Source organism: Microcaecilia unicolor, chromosome 4 (assembly GCF_901765095.1).
Source record: "Microcaecilia unicolor chromosome 4, aMicUni1.1, whole genome shotgun sequence".
Classification (NCBI taxonomy): Eukaryota; Metazoa; Chordata; class Amphibia; order Gymnophiona; family Siphonopidae; genus Microcaecilia; species Microcaecilia unicolor.
The window spans coordinates 76459810-76478942 of NC_044034.1; the positions used below are offsets into that span (position 1 = coordinate 76459810).

Here is a 19133-nt window from a genome sequence, read left to right on the forward strand (position 1 = left end):
TAAGCACATGGAAGGAGCTGATAATACAAATGTATAGTAATATGTATATATAAGCCTGTCTGATTATAATCTAACTACAAACTGTGAGTAAACAGATGTTTTGTTACTTCAACTTTAAAGTGACTCAGCAGTGAATTATTCAGGGGTGAATGAGAGAGAGATGAAGAAAGAAATTAACATTTCTAAAGCTGAAGCTGTGTGTACTAAAATCTGCTAATTATTTACTACAAATAATCCAACAAAAGGGTTATGGGCCCAGGGTCCAGGAATTGAAAAAGAAGAGAAATATTACCAGGCAGAAAAAAAAAAGGCCACATTTTTCTCTTAAGTTTTAAAGGAAAGATTCAGTCTGTCTCTCTCTCCCCCCACACAGCAGACAGAAGGCTAAGAAAATGGCTGAGGGAGGAAATTCACCATTTTTCTATTCTCTCAAGGTGCCTAGATTAACTGAGTTTAATTATCGGCAGTGGGAACTAAGATTCATATGTCTCCTTCGAGCAAAAGGATTATATATATGCTTAGATCAAGACAGAACAGCTGAAAATATGGCTGAATGGGACAATGCAAACTATTATGTGAAGTGCATGCTTTTGGAAGCTCTCTCAGAGAAACAAGCCATATTAGTGGAGGGAAAAGATACACCAAAGGACATTTTATATAAACTGAGAACTATGTATGCAACTACATATGCAAAGCAGCAACCAATTTGGTTGGCAGAGTTGAATGAAACCAAATTAAGGGATAAAAGTAAATGTAATGATCACATTATGTATCTTATGTCTTCATTTCAAAAGCTAGAACTTTCTGGAATTCCCATGTGTGATGCATTGAAAAGAGCATTTCTTTTTACCTCACTATCAAAGAAGTTTGATGTTTTTAGGTCTGTAAATGAGGCCATTGAAGGGCAATCTTTTGAACAGGCAACATCAAAACTAAGGCAGGAATGCATAATAAATGATTCTGAGGAGATGTGTTCTCAAAGTCAGTCAGAGAGAAATGAAACAAATTTCTTGGCAAAGAACAGAGGAAGGCGGAGCTATGGGAAAACTCCACCCAAGGGCAAGCTGATTTGCTACTCATGTGGAAAGGAGGGACATGTATCTAAATGGTGTAAGGAAACACAAAACACTCCCTCTAGCTCACCTAAGCCAATGGAACTAAAGAATTTTCAAACCAGGAAATGTATGAAGGACAAAGATAAACACAAGGGCTTTCTAATGGCAGAAAAATCTTTGACTATGGTAAATAATAATTCAAATGAAAGTACTTGGATTTTGGATTCGGGGAGCACATGCCATTTAACCAATTGTAAGAATTTCTTTCAGGAAATGTGTCCAGAGGAAGGTATTCTTAAAACTGCAAACGCAGGGACTGCTAAGATCCAAGCAAAAGGTATTGGATTCTTAAAATGCAAAGTGTCTAATGAAGTTAAAGAAATTCCTGTAAGTGATGTTTTGTATATTCCCCAAGCAGTTTGCAATATGCTTAGTGTATCTACATTAGATAAGAAGGGATTTGCGATTCATTTTGAAAACAGTAAGTGCACAATCTCTAAAAATGATGAAGTGTATGCTGAAGCTTTTATGCATAATGATGTTTATAAACTGAGCATTTCAGGTGAAGCCTCACATATGGCGCAAGTAAGGAAGAATGATGGTAAATGTAGTCTGGAAATCTGGCACCGCCGCCTGGGACATCGTGATTCTAAGGTGATCCAGGATCTTTACAGTAAGCAACTGGCCACCGGCATTCAGATAAGTGCAGATGCTGGTAAAATGGAGAAATGCATAGACTGTGTTACTCAAAAAGGTGTGAGACCCTCATTTCCTGCATACACAGGAAATAGGAGTAATAAAGTGCTGGACTTAATACACAGTGACTTATGTGGACCGTTTAATATCCCATCATTGGGAAATAACAGATTTGTGCTAATATTCTTGGATGATTTCTCTAGATACTGTGTGGCCTATTTGCTGAAAGAAAAAAGTCAAGTCACAGACATGCTGAAGAAATACGTAGCCATGGTGAGCAATAAATTTGAAAGAAAACCAAAGGTTCTTCAGACCGACAATGGTGGTGAGTTCACTTCACAAAGCATGCGCACATTTCTAGAACAAGAAGGCATTCAACATATCACAACAGTAGCTTATACACCAGAGCAAAATTCTGTTGCAGAGAGAAAATTTAGGTCACTTGTGGAAATGACCAGATGTATGCTGTCAGATAGCAATCTCCCTAAAAGACTATGGGGGGAAGCCATTCTCACAGCAGTGTACCTACAAAACAGAATGCCAACTAAAGGCGCTGAGCGCACACCACATGAGACATGGCATGGTAGGAAGCCAAACCTGTCACACATAAGAACATTTGGAAGTACAGCATATGCTCATGTACCAAAACAAAGAAGGCATAAGCTGGATTCCACAACAGAAAGGGGCATTTTAGTTGGCTATGCTCCAGGACACAAAGGATATAGAATTTTAAATCTGAAAACTGGCATTGTTGGCATAAGACATGTTACATATTTTGATGAAAACAAAAGGGTTGATAAAGGCTGGATTATCCCAGATGAGCCTTATCATCCAGAATATGAAACTAGAACCATAATAGACATGCCAGTGTATATAAATGCCATACCAAGGCAGATGTCTGAAAGCAACTCACCTGTATCTAACGAGGAACAGGCAGAGGAAGCAGACACAGAAAGGATCATTGAAGAAGACAGTACAGTTGGAGAAGGGGAATCAATTGGAGAAGAACTCTCAGATTTAGAGGATGCGGAAAGGTCAGACCAACCTGTTGTCAGACGCTCATCCAGGGAAAACAAAGGTGTTCCACCCCCAAGACTGTCTTACCTAACAAAGTCAGCAGAAGCTCAAGAGCCCTTAACATGGGATGAGATTGAGAAAATGCCAGCAGAAGAAGCTGCTGAATGGCGTAAAGCTGCACAAGAAGAAATTGATGCATTGGATAAAAATAATACTTGGATTCTTACAAAATTACCTCCTGGCAAGAAAGCTATAGGATGCAAATGGGTATTCAAGTTAAAAAGGAATGCACAAGGAAAAGTGGAAAGGTATAAAGCCAGATTAGTGGCAAAGGGATATCTTCAAAAATATGGAGAAGATTTTGATGAAGTGTTTGCACCTGTAGTGAAACACACGACAATCAGAACACTTCTGAGCATTGCAGTCTCAAAAGGCATGCAAGTCAAACACATTGATGTGAAAACAGCGTTTCTTCATGGAGATATAACTGAAGACTTGTACATGGAACAGCCAACAGGTTTCATAAATACAAAACAAAGACAGCTAGTGTGTAAATTAAACAAAGGTCTTTATGGATTAAAGCAAAGTGCAAAATGTTGGAATGAAAAATTGCATGAAATATTGACAAATTTAGGATTTAAGCAAGGTGAAGCAGATAAATGCTTGTACACTAGGTGCACAAATGGACAATATGCATACATTTTAGCTTTTGTTGATGATCTGCTCATTGCAAGCAAAAGTGAGCAAGAGTACAAGGGCATTGTAAAATGTTTAAACCACAATGTTGAGATAAAAGAACTGGGTAATGTGTCATACTATCTTGGTATAGAAATTGAGAAACAAAATGATGGTTCTTATCTTCTAAGCCAGAAGCAGAAAATAAATGAGCTTATTGAAAGTTTAGGTATGCAAGATGCCCAAGTTGTAAGCACTCCCATGATCACTGATTTTCTGAAGGATGAAACAGTAAGAGAACCTTTACCAGATAACATCCAATATAGATCAGCCATAGGTAAGCTTTTATATCTAGCTACCACATACAGGGCTGATATAGCAAATGCAGTAGGAATTTTGAGCAGAAGGGTCAGCTCACCTACCAAATCAGATTGGACTGCAGTTAAAAGGATGGTAAGGTATTTAAAGGGTACCATTGATTGTAAATTAAAGATTTCAGCCAATAGTAATCCAAAACTAATATGTTACTGTGATTCAGATTGGGCAGGGGATCATTCTGATTATAAATCCACAAGTGGATATGTGTTTATGTATGGAAATGTACAAATTTCATGGGCCAGTCATAAACAAAGTATTGTGAGTTTGTCTTCTACAGAAGCTGAATACGTGGCCGTATCGGAAGCGTGCAGAGAACTGATGTGGATTGAAAAACTTTTGCTGGATTTCGGAATAGCTGAAAAGAGACCAATCCAGATAATGGAAGATAATCAGAGCTGCATCCGACTGTCACAGAATGACAAGGTTCAGTCACGCACCAAGCACATCGCAACGAAATACCACAACGTGCGAGAGTTGGCGAAAGAAGGGGTCATCAGTCTACACTATTGTCACACCAGTGAGATGACAGCTGACATCATGACCAAACCGTTACCCAGAGAACATTTTGTGAATCTGCGTATAAAGCTTGGACTTTGTATGAATAAATAATTGCATGACAGTTATGCATGAGAAGGGGTTTGTTGGAATGTAATTGTATTTTACATGCATTGCCTGTCACCTATTATTTCTCTGTGATTACTCTGTGACCTCTGATGTGAATTACTTAGAGAGGTCACACAGCTATGCAACTTCCTGTGGGGTTTAGATGCAGCAGATGCAGCGCAGCACATGGAGCACATGGAGCTCATGATCTCTCCTAACCTGAGAGGATCTATGGTGGTGTGAGCATCCATTACCATCTAAGCACATGGAAGGAGCTGATAATACAAATGTATAGTAATATGTATATATAAGCCTGTCTGATTATAATCTAACTACAAACTGTGAGTAAACAGATGTTTTGTTACTTCAACTTTAAAGTGACTCAGCAGTGAATTATTCAGGGGTGAATGAGAGAGAGATGAAGAAAGAAATTAACATTTCTAAAGCTGAAGCTGTGTGTACTAAAATCTGCTAATTATTTACTACAAATAATCCAACAGGTCTTTATGTCGTCTTGTACTGACATTACTGGAGAGGTTCCTGGCATTGAGTTTCTGATGCACCCTTCTCCATTCTCTGGTTCTTTGTAATGTTTTTATGTTATTAGATTTCTTGATATAATGCATTTCCATGGTACAACCAAAGCAGTGTACATATTACAAACAGATCCTTCTCTGTTCCTAGAGGCCCACAATTTAAGTTGAGCTTTAAGAGACTTGCTCAGGATCACAAGGAACCACAGTGTGAATTGAACTGGCTCCCCTGGTTCTCAGTTCACTATGCTATTAGGCTTCTCCTTGTCTTAATATTGTTTACTTATGATCCAAATAATCCACTCCTATTACCCTACCAATCATGTCTTCTGCTTACATCCTCTGTGATCATTGTATTTGAATGTAGATGCCAGTCTTCCTCCTCTGCTTTGGATCTTTATTACACTATTGTTGGTGCTGTTTCAGTGGTGCCACAAGGATCTTCTTTCCTTTATGGTACAGTGAGGAAATAATGGCCGTACCTCCTAGGCCCCAACATCAAGTCTCCTCCACTATAACATTTCGTAAGGCTTACAAATTTTGAGAAACCAAATAGATTAGGAGGCCCTGAGAACAGATGCCACTCAGAATGCAGACCTGTCCACTGGACCCCCAAAAGAAAAATCTTTGGGAATCATCTTTCACCCCACTACATGCAAGTTCCAAACTTTTTTGTCCTCATTGCCTTGGGGGTCTTTCTGTCAGTGTTGGTGTTCCTTTACCCATCTCTTTGGGGTCTCTATGCCAAAGTTGGTACTGCTTTAGCTTTTTCTTAGTGCCTTTGAGTGTCTATGCCAGTGTCAGTGCTACTTTGCCCCTTCTGTAGTGTATTTGGCTCTTTCTGTCAATGTTGGTGCTGCTTGCCCCTCTTCCCATGCCTTGGTGTCTCTATTGCATTATATCTGCTGCTTTGGCCCTTTCAAAGTGGTTTGGAAGCTTCATGCCTCTGTTAGTGCCCTTTGCCCCTCTTTCCTTGGGGTCTTCATACCACTCTTGATGTATTCGAGTGCTATTGCCTCTCTGGCAGATGCCTTTGCAAGATGTTTTAAGTATGTTTCAATAAAAATGGATATAAAACCTCCACCCTTAGAGTACAAATTTAAAAGCCTGATTGACTTTATTGGATCTTATTGAAATGAAGGAAACAAAGTTTTCATAATCTGAAAATGAACCACAAGGCTGATTTGTTTAACACACATCGAAAAACTTTGCAGGCATTACTGCTAAATATTTGGGAAATGCGGAATAAGATAAGAGGGGGAAACTCAATGTGTTACACTTGAGAGAGTTTAAGAGCATGATTTGAGAAACATGCTTTCTTGGGTTGCTGTGAGAGAATTTTTGGACTGAAGTCTGCAGGGCATTGTTATCAGCAGTGGTCACTCAATCTTTATATTATGTAGCTCACAGAACATTATGGACTCCTTCAAAAGTGGCAAAAGTGATTGATGGGGGTTCTAACAAATGTTGGTCCTGTAGGATCTGCTGAGGGAACTTCATCTCCTACGTTTTTTGCCTGTTTGAACGTAAAACAGTTCTAGGTTCCAGTGTAGAATTATAAAAGTGCTAGGTGTTCAGGCTGAATTCAGTTATAAAATTGTTATTTTGAGATCAGTAGCTTTATCCCATTTATAAAGTGACAAAAAAGGCTATTTGAAGTGCTCATGGCTACAGCTATACAGATTATCATGTATGAGTAGAAAGATAACACAGTTTTGACTGTGAGTACATGGTGGAATGTTATATGTCTCACTAGGAAATATGAAGAAATTGCTGCAATTAAGAAAACTTCCCAATGTTAAAAAAAAAATCTCAGCTCCTCTAGATTTGTTTTGTCAATATGCAGATGCATAATAAGGAATGACATCTCAGTTCTTGTAATGGTAAAACACATATCAAACATTGATCTAAACTTCAAATTCCAAATATAATCATTTTATTCAAACATTACAACTTCTTTTATAAAATCAAATATTCACCCCACAGAGCCCCTAGAGTATGTTCATTAGTGTATTCCTTTCTATCCCACTTCCACAGTCCGTTAGTCTCGGCAAGAGTCTCACACTTAAACCATTTTTTCACTTTCAATGAAGCTGTGTGAAATATTCAAAACCTTTACAGTTCTCTTCACCAGGATGAGCCACTGTCACCTACTAACACTTCAAGTAGTTCCCACAGGATTTAATGCAAAGTTTGAAAACTTCAATGAAAAATCCTCTGTTAGAAAAAACCTGTCACGTGAGCTCAAGAGACTCCCCTCTGCAGGAGGAGCAGCCTAGAGGTTATAACAGGGAAGCAAGGACTGAAATCCTACTTTTTCCTCCCACTGATGCTCCTTGTGACCCCAGGGTTATTTCATTCTCTATTGCCTTAGATATAGCTTACATAATAGACTCTCTTAGGCAAGGACTCTCACCCCTATAGGTGGACCATGCACTGAGCTCAGATTTTGGAAAAGAGAATAAATCAAATCTAAGAATTCCAAATGCTATTGAATCTCCAAGTAACTCTGAAAAATCTGTTTCTCTCCTTGTGCTTGTTAGTTTTGTCCTTGGCTTAACCTTCACTACTACTACTACTATTTAGCATTTCTATAGCGCTACAAAGCGTACGCAATGCTGCACAAACATAGAAGAAAGACAGTCCCTGCTCAAAGAGCTTACAATCTAATAGACAAAAAAATAAAGCAAACAAATCAATTAATGTGTAGAGGAAAGAGGAGAGGAGGGTAGGTGGAGGCGAGTGGATACAAGTGGTTACGAGTCCAAAGCAATGTTAAAGAGGTGGGCTTTCAATCTAGATTTAAAGATGGTCAAGGATGGGGCAAGACGTAGAGGCATAGGAAGTCTATTCCAGGCATAGGGCGCAGCAAGACAGAAATGTAATTTGGTTATAGAGTTACACAAATATTTAACAAACGTTTTTTTACTCATTCCTCAAGAGAGAAAAATAACCACAGTAAGTTTACTGCTGGAATAATTTTTGAATCTTTTGCCTTCTCCAGGGACCTGATCTAATATATATATATATCAGCTGGAACTTGAAACCGGTTCTATTTAATATGGCAACTTTTCTTATATGACATGCTTGTTAGCCATTGATACCCAGTATTCCGGACTTGTTACCAAACACAATTAACATTCTTAGTAAACATAGTAGATGACGGCGGCACAGATCATATAAGTCTGCCCAGCACTATCCTCGCCTCCCAACTACCAGTCCCGCCTCCCACCACCAGCTCTGGCACAGATCGTATAAGTCTGCCCAGCACTATCCCTGCCTCCCACCACCGGCTCTGGCACAGACTGTATAAGTCTGTCCAGCACTAGTCCTGCCTCCCAATTAACATTCTTAGTAGTTTTTAATCTTAAATTTTGCTCTTTATTTTCCTTTTGAAGTACTTTTATACTTACAGAGGCAGAAGTAGGCTGCATGACACCTCCGTTCATACTTGCTGCTGAGTTGTTTCGGTACAGCTGGTGGTTTTATTGCTAGGGTGGGCACAACTGGGCCTCAGTAAGAGGGAGCAAGAAAAGTCTACAGATTAGATAACTTTTTTCTGTTTTTGATGTAGAGAAGAGTCTTCTAGGCCTCAGTCTATTAGAGACCCTTAATCAAGGTGAAAGAAGAAGAGAGAAACTGGAGTATAAGAGGAAAGAAGAAAAGCTAAAAAAAGATAAGCATAGAAAAGGTGTTAACAATAATGAGTATGAATGTAAATGACTCTCTAAGGCACGTAACAGTTATAGTGTACCTGTTTACTTCATGTTTTGATGTTACTGAATGTTTCTTTTAGTCGATTTTTTTTTTTTGGGGGGGGGGGGTTGTTGGCTTAACAGTTTCCTCCTCTTTCTTTGTACTTTCAGCTATGAGGCTTCATATGTAACTACCCAGGAATATTTTCCCTTTCCAATCAATCCTATGTTTAATGCAGACTAGTTCTGGGCTCCTCCTGGAACCCAAGTTCTAGGCCCTGAATCCAGTCAGCAGGGATCACTCTTAAGCAGATACTATGACCCCCCTCTCTCCCAGGGGCAGCGCGAACTGCCACTGTAGCTTCACAAGCCCCATCCAGCTTGGCGTGTGGAAGGTCTGACTTGGGAACCAAACTGGGAACCTTCCACATGGCGGTGTATAGAACTTACCACCCAAGCCACCCTTGAATGTATTTTTTTATTTTTTGTCTTACTGCAGCTATGAATTACTGGCGAGCCCATATTAACATCGTAACATCGTGAGTACTGCCTTATTTATATCATTTCTTTTCATTAACTTCTTTCACCTTGACCTTACTTTGCCAACTGAGCCCATTTTTAAAATTAGGGATGAAAGCGCAGCATAGCCATGCCAGATGATCAGTAACTGGAGAAATAATATGCAAATGAAAGGCACATATACCTCCTGGGCCATCTGCATGCAGACTGTGCAATGTGGAGTAGTTTTGCAATAAATTACTGCTTTTGCTATACCACTGATCTACAAACTGTTCATCTCGATTTGATTTAGGTGCCAGGCGTAAGTCTTGGCATCTTATTTTAGTCACGGGAATCAGCGCTACGTGCTATTCTTTAAAGGATGCTCATCCCAGAGTGCCCTTTATAGAATAGCACTGAGTGCCGGTTTTTCCTGGCACCCAAATTTGGGCCTCATTTACTGAATCTAGCCTGGCACATTGGCATGATCACGTAACTGGGGGTAATAAATCTGTCTGGCAAACTGCTTCACCCTCTTGAGATGAAGTGCAGATGGTTTTGTGCTAACAGTGTCCTTGGTCAGCAAGACAATCTATAGCGGAAAGAGAAACAGGAAATGTCCAAGCAGCCATCTTACTGTTGTTCACATAGATGATTCACGTTCAGGCCTGTATATGGACATAGGCCTCAGTTGCACACAGGGTGACACACACATGGGCCACTTCTACAGGGGTAGGGGGAGAAAGAATGGATACAGAGACAAGCTACAGGAGGAAGAAAGTACACTGTTTCTCAGAAAAATGAGGCCCCTCTTATTTTTCTCTATATCCAACAAATAGCTGTGTGTACAATAATAGTGGAGTGGAGTAGCCTAATGATTAGCACAGTGGGCTTTGCTCCTGGCGACATCGGTTCAATTCCCACTGCAGTTCCTTGTGACCCTCCATTGCCCCAGGTACAAAAACTTAGATTGTGAGCCCTCTAGGGACAGAGAAAATACCTGAATATAATATATACAGTACTGAATATAGCTAGTAGCGCTATAGAAATGATTAGTAATAGTAGCAGAACTTGGCTCACAAACAGGTGCTTAGCCAGACACCCAATTATTTTGTGGGCCTGGGCCCAAGATGGGTGGGCAGAAGAACCCTGCCCCATCCTACAGGTGATATTTGGTATCTCCTTTTCTCACCAACATGCCATATGATCTCTCAAACATCCCCCCTCTCCCGCATACCTTTTAAATAGCAGATTTTTACCGGCAGCAAGCAGCAACTAATATACGCTGCTCATGTTGGCCTCACATCCTTCCCACTGATGCAACTTGCTGTTTCCACACAGGCAGTAATACATCCAGGGGTGTGCTGGTAAATTTTTAACAATGGGCTCTCTCTCTCTCTGGGCATAGCCAGCCCTGCAATTTGGGGGGGGGGGGCATGGGTGGACTGGGGGGATAATGCATGCCCATCTCTCTCCACCTCAGATAGGCATGCTATGGACTGCCACCACACCCCACTGCTTGTTTCTGGCTCTGAGCAGCAAGCTGGGACTTCTTGCACATGCAGGAGAAGTCCCAGCCTGCTGCTCAGAGCTGGAAATCAGGAGCGGGGAGCAGCAGCAGTCTATTCACTTGGCTGGCGAAGCTCAGCATTCCCACCAGCAAAGTAAAAGAGAATTGAGGTGGGGGCCCGAGCCCACATTTTGGGAGCCAGTGGTTAAAGTAGTCATGGAGGGCCTGCTTTAACAACCGGCTCCCAAAATTCTTCAAAATTTAACAAACGGCTCTCGCGAGCCCGTGAGAGCCTGCTCCAGCACACCACTGAATACGTCAGAGGGAAGGCTGTGGGGCTGGTGCGAACAGTATGTATCACTCGCTGCAGATGAAGATCTGCTATTTACAAGGTATGCAGGAGGGACAGTTGTTGGGAGTTTTCAGCTGGTGGGGCTTGGGGATCTCTGCCAGCCACATCATAGGTGTGCTGCTACTGGGTGAGCCTGAGCCCAAAGTGGGTGGGTCTGGACCCGCCCGGGCCCACCCTTGGCTACGCCACTGCTCACAAATAGGGTTATAAAAAATAAATATGTAATAGGATAATCATGTCATGATTTGTAAAGAATATTTATGACTTCATTATTTACAGTTGGTCAACATGGGTGTTCTGATAGAAGATAAGTGCCTAATAAAATTTATGAGACAAACAAAACACTGTGGAGCAAAGAAGTTTCTAAAAATGTTTTCTGAAAATCAATGGTCATTTGGAACTAGATTCTACATATGATGCCTAAAAAATCGGCACCGAACCAAAATACACTTAGGTGTATTCTATAAAGTATGCCTAAATTTAGGTGTACTTAATAGAATATGCCTAAAGTTCTGCACAGTTTATAGAATACGCCAAGTGTCCGTCTACATGACTAAATTTAGTTGCAGGCAGTTACGCCAAGTAGAACCTGGTGTAAATGCTGACATCTAAATACAAGCAGACCGGGTATATTCTATAACCACGCATAGATTTTAGAAATGCCCATGACTGGCCCATTCCACACCCCCTTTTCAACTACATGACTTAGAATTTACACACATCACATTATAGAATTTGTTTAGGCAGTTCTGCATGTAAATCTAATTAATGCCAATTAGTGTCAATAATTGCTTATTAAGTGGCAATTATCAGTACTGATTAGCTTGTTAACAAAGTTGCTATATAGAATCCTGAAAAAAATCTTATTTGCAAAATTGATATTACCGGTGATTTCAAATGCTGCCCCAGTCGCAGTCAGTGCTGAAGTGCACACACCGCTGATGTCATTGACCAAATTGAAGGATGTAGTATTAAATCAGGAGGAAACTGCAGACCTACTACACATAAAGACATTTCAAACATGCACTTTAAATTGTCAGTGCAAATAACTTTCCAGCAAATTGATTTTGAGCATAACATGCTACATGAAGTAGAGAAGAGGAAAATGACTGAAGATGGGGGACTACAGATAAGGAAAAGAATAAATGAGTGTAGTAGATAGGCAAACTGAGAACTCTCGTGGTTTGATGCAGGTCATCAGAATTTGCTGCTTTCTGGGCAGTTCCAGAGTCTTTGATCTTGATGGAATTATTATTTGTCTTTGCATAGTTTCATAACATAACTGAACCACTACTTTTGATTTTGTTAGGTTAGAGCTGGTAGAAGAAAATAGCGTCTTATTGTCCTCTTCCACCGACTGCACGGTCCGTCTGTGGAGTATGAATGGAGAGTTCATAGGTAATTTTCAAAAGTAATAAATTAAGTTATAAGAGCTGTGATACACACTACTGTACCACTGTTATGAAAATGCAGTGTTTTATCATGCAATGACGGTCTAGAACACCAGCACTAAGAGCAGCCTTTGAGCACTACAGAAAATTGCTACCAGAGGTGTTTACTCTTCAGTGGACCAACCAAAACCTCATAAAATCACATTGGTGGCACCAGCTCAGTTGACCTGATATCACCTTATGGACAGTGAAGAGTAAACCTTTGAGGGACTTGCAGTTTTATACCTTTAGGCAGAAGATGTTGCTCTGGTAATTTTTTGTATGTTAAACTCTAGTGCTAAAAGAATGCAATTAATGCATTTCTAATAATCTATTATTTCAGTTAACATTATAAAAAAAAAAAAGAATGCAAGCTCCTCCTGAAATGAGTTTCTACCACCAGTTTCTTTTGGACTATTGATATTCTGTTAACAAATCTTCTTGTATTGATGTTGGCATTTTGCTATTCGAAGGGACATTTGGCCAGAGAGAACCTTGGGAAATTTTTACCCCTGCCTCTTGGAAGCACCCCATGGTTCCCTTTGAAATTCTGATTGACCCAGAAAGCATGCCTGTCCACCCAGTACTGCAGTGTAATGCATCAGTTCTGCAGATCATCAACTCAAATCAAAAGGACACTTCAAAGGAAAAATCCAGTACAACGGTTTGTATACTGCTTACAACAGTGGCTTTCAAACTTTATTTTTCAGCAACCAGTGGAAGACTATATTATTCCTATAGTCTAAAAAAGAATCTTCAAATTTGAGTTTACATAAAATCAAAGAAGCAGAAAATTAGGCAAGTAGGTTACAGGTGAAAAGTGTTAAAAAAATTATAACTATGACATATCTAGCTACATGTTTTATAAACCACACACCTATTTGTGACACCACCCAAAGTACATCCCACATATGCCTATGCAAAGGTCACATAAAAATATGTGCCTTGTCACCTCACTTGGCTCTAAAAATGCCTCAACATGGCATATTCTCCACCCACAGTATGCAAGTGTGTTGTGTCAGTCATGTCTCACTGCCCTACCAGTGCACAGGGATTGAGCTGGAGCTTTGACACAAGCCATTTCCATTTTTAATTTCATTTTCTGCAGCTGGAATTCATGCTCTTCACGCCACAGCTGGTCTAACCGCTATCGCTCTAAGACGTAGGTCTGCTGGACCTCAGCTGCTGTGGCATCCGGCCCTGCCAATTCACAAGCTTCTGCCCACAAAGGGTCTGCTCTCACCCCAGGAGAACTCTGCACAGGCCTGTCCAGCTACTCCTCCCCACTGAGGTTATCCAGTTGCTCTTGTGTTAAGTCAGGCATCTCTGATGTCTGCTGGCTGCTGCCAGTCACCATCAGCATGCTGCTAATCTAACACTACAAAAAAAAAAAAAAACTGAAGGGGGAAAGGACCCTGTTACTGCTGCACTTGTTCACTGTGCTCTGTGTCTGGAGGTGACAGATTAAAAACTCTGAACCACTCAGTGGATGGTGATCCTCCCTCCATGCACTGAGCCTGACAATCCCACCAAGCTGTCACCAAAAAAGGAAGATGAAGGTTTGTCACAAAACGCCTAGCCATCCGTCTGGGGCTACCCTGTGGCCACTTAGAGGGTCTATCCACAAGCACAGCTCAAGTCCACCTGCACTTGCCACTTGTGTTTTACACTAGCACCCTCCTCCCACCGACTGGGTCACAACCACCTCTGCTCTCAAATTATCCCATGATTTCTAGGTTACTGGATGCCACACTCCCAGTGGTCCCACAGTTCCCATAAAGCACTCACAGACCCAACACACAAACCACCAGGATTCTTTATCAGTCTAGACAACTAAATTGTTTATTGTCTGAAAAATTAGAACAATGAACAAAAAAGGTACAATCAGCAAACAGTAACAGGTAACTGAAATATGGATCAATTATAACACTAACTAAACATTTGTTTACTGTTTAAGTAGTACCTGGGGAGATCAGGACATGTAGCTGCTCACACGTTTTCACATATAACTTTTCACAGGGCTTCAGCAAAGAGCTCTCTCTCTCTCTCTCTCTCTCTCTCTCTCTCTCTCTCTCTTTTTTCCCTGGTTGAAACTGGGGCAAAAGCCAGTATACTCCAAATGAAATTGAGCACCTGGGCCAATTAAAGCCCAGAACAACAAGTTTGAAAGTATACTGCGGGATGCCTTTCGAAGCCTTAAACAAAGAAAACAGCTTTGGTTCTGCAGCAGTTTCAAAACATAAACATGCACCACCTGCTGGCCAAACTAGAGAAATACACTTCAGGAAATACCCACTACACTTTACAGGCTTAACACACACTGTTCTGTCACACCAATCTTACAATGTTATTATATTAGTAAGAGATTCTGTACAAAGCAGGTGAGTGTGAGATTGTTGCTCATGCAGTTGATGAACAGAGGTAATAATAAAACTTTATTTATAACCCGCTATATCTTTAAAAGTCTAAGTGGTGAAACTAGACTGTATGGTCACACATTTACTTTATTATCAGCAGCATTCGTCTCACTTATTACACAACTAGGCATTACAATAAAAATATTATTAAAATCAGTAAACAATACAGCACATTAAAAAAAATTCAAATTCAGGCTTATAAACATGGAAGTTAAAGGAATGGACTCAAGTCTGAGAGTAAGAGCCATAGGGAGAAGGAAGTTTCCAACATACCAAGCTCTCTGCACCCTTCACTTTAAGATGTTCACTTTTCCATCTAGTGAAGGTATTCCTCTGAATAAGTACAATTTATATTAAAGCTATGGGCATTAATGTTTTAAAGGATGAATACAAGGTATTACAAAGTTATAAAACACCAGTGATGCAAAAAAGCATAGCAAGCATCTCTTCATTCACTACTACATTTAAAGTGTGATGCTTTCTCACATCCAGATTTGCTTTCAGGTTGAAATGAACTATAGTCCAAGAGTACCTGAAATTATGATCACAGATGATGATATCAAGGAAGAACTTAGCAAGCGGTTCTACTCCCATGCTTTCGGCAGAAGGTAAGCCTGATGAAGGGCAGGTTATGGGAAGATACTACACCTAATTTTAATAATAATTTTCCATATGGCATAGAAGTGTTTTAAAGTCCAACTAGTGAACCAGTCCAATGGCACAGAGGCACTACTGTGTGTTGCAATGTAGAGCATCAGAGTTTGATTCCCAACTCAGGCTTTTTTGTCTTCCCAAATCAGCCAGCACTGGGGATGGTGCAGAGGCTGGAAGTACAAAATTACCCCACCTTCCCCCCAGTGCAGTCCTCCTGGCGATTTGAAATGTGCTGTGTAGTCCTGCATGAGATGTTTGGAACCCTCTGCTCTATTTTCTCCTTCTTTCTTAACCTGACCTTCATGTACAACTTCTACAGCTCATCCTGCCTAGGAAATTAAATTTAGTTATTTCTGAAATTATAATGAGCAACTATATTAATGTTTTCTTTACACAGGTTGCAACATGAGAGATACACAAATTTAAACAAACCACCTAATCATGGAGGTCCAAGCACTTTTCATACACTCCAGTATTTTGAAATTTTCAATGATCAAATCACCTGTGAAAAACCAAATGTGTCTGCCATTGTTGCAGACCCTTTTATGGAACATTGTAAGGACAAAAATGCATCAATAGCTAAGAAGAAATGAAGTTTTCAAATGCTCAATATCCGACCTATGAATCAGTGCAATTCTGATCACTTTTTTCAATGCTCTAAATCAGGAAGTTAAACATTCTGATCATCATTCATCATAACACAAATATAGTAACATAGATTATGGCAGATAAGGCTTGTCTTTCTGCTTCTTTATCACTTTTGACTGATAGGCACATAATTCCCCAAACCAATCCTAATTCCTCCACTATCCTTTTTGCCTAAGCTCTCAATCCTCTTCCAACTGCTGCCCTCTATAACTGTTCACAGACACACCCAAACTCTTCCACAGTACCACCTCTGCTTGTAGGTCATTCCAAACAAGAAGGGCCTACTGAAATTAAAAGAATATTTTGTTGCACTCTTTAAACCTTTCCATGTAAGCCCAGCCAAAAGACAATATGCAAGTTTTACAGCAATGACCATCTATTCAAGCACAGTTCTATCCACAAGGGAGGAAAATAGTCTGTCATAGTGAATCAAGGAGGTTAGATTGAGACAGGAGATGGCATCACATCAAAAAGCTGAAGCCAAAGAGGTTTGTCTCCCCTTCCCTCTGCCCTGCACAGCCACCTAGCAGCTGCTGAATCCACATTGTCGATCTTTATTTGATCTCATATATTTTCAAACATGCCGGTTTGTTCAGCATAAGAATGTACACAGAGGATGTATTGGTTTCATCGCTTACAGCAGTAATTAGTTCTAAATCGTAATCATTGTGTCAGTTGGAGGAGCTGGTAATAGGGATTCCCTGCGTTCGTGCAAAGATGTTTTCACCTAGTAAGGGAAGAAGAAAACAAGCGGGAAGTCAACCGTGGAGTCTTTGTATCAATAAATCTTCTTTAAAGTATCAAGGTTGTCCTTCTTGGTTCTGGAGTCCACGGTTGACTTCCCACTTGTTTTCTTCTGCTTCTTTTTCACATGGGCATTTCAGAGGTCTCCGCTTTTGTGGATTTCTGCTGGAGTCACCTAAACAGACGTTATGAAAATCAGGTGCTCAACAATCACTTACTATTAAAGTACAAAGTTTTAAAAAAAAAACATTAATTTGAAACCTAGGACCATTTAACATTTTTTTCTGTGCGTTAGTGCTGTCCGATTCGGTCAAAAGATTTTTTATTCAATTCACTCCTATAAATCATTTTTTCAGTTTGATTCACTCATATGAATCAATTTTTCAACTGATTCAGTCATTTAGTGCTATCAAATAGCAAACAAAATTAATTTTCCTACCTTTGTCTGGCTTTTAATTTTTGTAATTATGTCTCTAGTTTCCACTTTCCTCTGTCTTCTCTCAACTCTTTTGCCAGGGTCTTCTGATCCATTTGTCATTTCTTCTCTGTCCTCTTTCCATTTAGCCTTTGCCCTCCCCCCCCCCCCCCCCCCCACACCTCTTCTATGCAGCCATTGTCCAATCTCTGTAACCACCAATCCAGCATCTACCCTTCTTTTCTGTCCCTTTCTATCCAGCCTTTGCCCTCTATCACCCCCACCTCTTCCATCCAGCCACTGTCCCATCTCTGTAACCCCTAATCCAGAAGCTGCCTCCTCTCTGTGCTCCCTCTTACACTGACACCTCTGATGCTGGTGCTTCTCTAGAGCAACAGCGGTGTGGTATCAAAAGAAAATAAACTCACCACAGGGCCGGACTCTCCACTGGGGCTGCTGCTGGTCTCGAGCCCCTGTGGGGCAGAGCAGGCAGCCTTCACCAAAAGAGAAACCAGCAGTGTGGTGAGTTTATCTTCTTTTGCTGCCGCTGCTGCTGAGGAAAGCAGCAACAGCGGCTTGGGTGACAGTGGGAGGGAGGTGGGGAAGTCCTGGATTGGGACACCTGATTTTGTTTCTGAAACAAATCGATGCACCCACAATGAATCAGCAAATCGACTCAAATCTTGAATTGGATATGTACATCAAAAGAAAAAGATAGTATGTGGGCACATGCTCCTTTTGCTTTGTGGAATGCAGTGCTATATTATAAAAATGAACTTGCTTTTTTTTTTAATTACTACTATTTCACATAGAGGTATTGAATAATGAGGGAAGAGCTTCCTTTGTGCAGAAGTTCTGTTCAGAGTCAGTCTAAATGTGTCAACATTGTCCAGTTCAGCACACTACTAACTGCCAAATTCATACAAAGTTAATTATGTTCAGTTGGAAATAAATCTGTTGGCTGAGTGCTGTGTGAATATTCCACCACTGTTTCATTACTGCTACCAAGTATTACATATTATGGGCACTTGCTTTAAACTTTGATTGTTTTAATTAATTTATCCACACCTTACATGCACATGGTATTGTTTTTTAAAGCCAAAGTTGAATCCCTAAGGGTGGTTGAACAATTAGGTATAAACCAGGTGCATAACCAGACCTCAATTTTAGGGTGGGCACATTTTGCCCTGCCTCCCCACTACTCTCCATCCCCACCGCAACTCCACATGTCTGGACTGGTCCGGGGGGGGGGGGGGGGCGTTCTCAAGCCCTGCCAGCAGAAGCCTTCCTCCAGCACTGTTTACTGCCATGCCGCCTGCCCTGCTTCCCCCGGTAGCACACATGCTCAGTTTTTAATTAAATTGAGCATGCAAAGCCTCGAGCATGCTCAGCGAGCAGGGGGAGGGCAGGCATCACAGTGGCAAATAGCACTGGAGGAAGGCTTCTGCTGGTGGGGCTTGGGGACCCACACCAACCAAACCAGCAGAACTTAGGGGTAGATGCACTAAGGTCCTCGGAAGAGCCGTTCCCTTACTGATTCCATAGCGAATTGGTAGGGAACGGCCATGCATCAAGGAAATGGAATGCAAATGAGCTGCTCGTTGTAGCTCACTTGCATTCTCTATTCCCTCGGAAACCAGTCGGCCGATTGAGCACGCGCAGAGCAGCCAAGCGTTAAGCTGGCTGCTCTGCGCATGCCAAAGACGTCCAAAAGGATGTTCCTGACGAGCACTTGTCAGAGCCGTGGGCCGGAGCGCAAGCTGCAGCCGCCGGTACAGCCGGTGATCCCTGCCGCCCCACTCTCGGAAGAAGG

General features: G+C 41.0%; 1 protein-coding gene across 1 annotated transcript in view; it reads left to right on the forward strand.

The window, feature by feature from the left end:
• LOC115469606 (WD repeat-containing protein on Y chromosome-like) overlaps nt 1–16106 on the forward strand; it is a 141626-nt gene extending 125520 nt beyond the window's left edge. Inside the window, 5 exon segments of the mRNA XM_030202401.1 lie at nt 9152–9191; nt 12322–12410; nt 12916–13106; nt 15364–15467; nt 15911–16106. Coding sequence (XP_030058261.1) covers nt 9152–9191; nt 12322–12410; nt 12916–13106; nt 15364–15467; nt 15911–16106 — 620 coding nt within the window.
• The last annotated feature ends 3027 nt before the right edge of the window (nt 16107–19133 follow it).